We start from the raw sequence: 1,425 nt of genomic DNA on the forward strand, positions 1-1,425 counted from the left end.
TGCCCCTCCGTGGCGGTGCTGGGCCGAGAGCCCTCTCCCACGGGAGCTGCTCATCCCTGCGTTTCTCTTGCTCATTCTCTCTTCCTTCTCCCTTTTCTCTTCCCAGCTCAAAGCCCCACGGTGGCAGATCCCCTCCAGCAAGCCTACGCAGGCATGCAGCACTATGCAGGTCTCAAACTTTGCTTTGCACTTCTCTTCTCTCTCCCCTCTTTGCTCCTCACCCTTATTTTTGGGGGGTGAGCGTCGCCTTTGGCGACGAGTTGAACCACAGGATTAGGGCAGCGTGCTTGGGCACGGATTAGCGCGGTGATGCATCGAGCGCGGTGTGCCGTACCCTGGGGCAGCGATGGGGGTGACGCTGGTGCAGAACGCCGTCCCCTCGTCCCCAGCAACACGGATGCGCTCCCGGGCACGGCCCTCCGTGCAAATTTTGGATGGAGGAAAGTGAATTTTAATGCCCGCTGGGCTGAGATAACTCCGGGGGGGAGAGCTGGCGGCAGTACCCAGGAGAGGGGGCGAGGTTTGGGCGGTGATGGAGAGCTGGCTCCATGCTGGATCCTGCCCACATGCCAGCCCACTGGTAGAGACAGCCGTGGAGGCACCAAGACATCAAAAATCCTCCGGTGTTCGTCGTGTGGCCGAATCCAATGGCCAGGGAGATGGGATGCAGAGAGAAGGGACTCAAAGCATCCTGTGGAAGTACATCGAGCCTGGCAGTCATTTAATTAGGAGCACTAACAGCATTTTTCAGATTTTCAACAGAAAATCAAATTTTGGACCCCCAATTGGTTTTTTTCAACCAAAAGTGCCAGCTTTCCTCAACCTTGAGGCCGTATTACTGCTGCCACCAGCGTCCGTCCTGGGAGAGCCATTCCTGCATCCTGGGCGTGCCGGGAGACAGGGTCCGTGCCGGCAGGGGTGGGAAGGGCAGAGCCAGCAGCCCTGGGGCTGTAGAGGCACCTCCATCGAGGGTGGCAGCGGGGGACATCCCTGTCCCCAACCCTTCCCAGGGCTGTGGTGGGAGCGGGGTGGGTGCCGGAGTCTCAGCTCCACGTTTCTCTCTTCCAGCAGCGTATCCCACTGCCTACGCACCCATCAGCCAAGCCTTCCCCCAGCAAGCGCCCATCATCCCACAGCAGCAGCGAGAAGGTGAGGGGTTGTGGGGGGCACCCCGCCGCGGGGACGGAAAAAAAACGGGCACGTCCTCTCCTAGCTCCCCGCCGGGGTCCCCCCTGCCTTGCGGCTGACGCGCGGCTGTCCTTTGTGTGTCACCCAGGTCCCGAGGGCTGTAACCTGTTTATTTATCACCTGCCCCAGGAGTTCGGGGACGCGGAGCTCACGCAGATGTTCTTGCCTTTCGGCAATGTCATCTCTGCCAAAGTCTTTGTGGACCGTGCCACCAACCAGAGTAAATGCTTTGGTAAG

The 1,425-nt window shown here is 59.9% G+C and overlaps 1 protein-coding gene across 1 annotated transcript in view; it reads left to right on the top strand.

Moving 5' to 3' along the window:
* The first annotated feature begins 104 nt into the window (after positions 1–104).
* Positions 105–1,425, top strand: part of LOC104076015 (CUGBP Elav-like family member 6) — a 3,586-nt gene continuing 2,265 nt past the window's right edge. Inside the window, exons 1-3 of the mRNA XM_009576711.1 lie at positions 105–169; positions 1,069–1,149; positions 1,277–1,420. Coding sequence (XP_009575006.1) covers positions 154–169; positions 1,069–1,149; positions 1,277–1,420 — 241 coding nt within the window. The 5' untranslated portion in view covers positions 105–153. The remainder of the gene's footprint in view (positions 170–1,068; positions 1,150–1,276; positions 1,421–1,425) is intronic.

Source organism: Fulmarus glacialis, unplaced genomic scaffold, assembly GCF_000690835.1.
Source record: "Fulmarus glacialis isolate BGI_N327 unplaced genomic scaffold, ASM69083v1 scaffold23344, whole genome shotgun sequence".
Lineage (NCBI taxonomy): Eukaryota > Metazoa > Chordata > Aves > Procellariiformes > Procellariidae > Fulmarus > Fulmarus glacialis.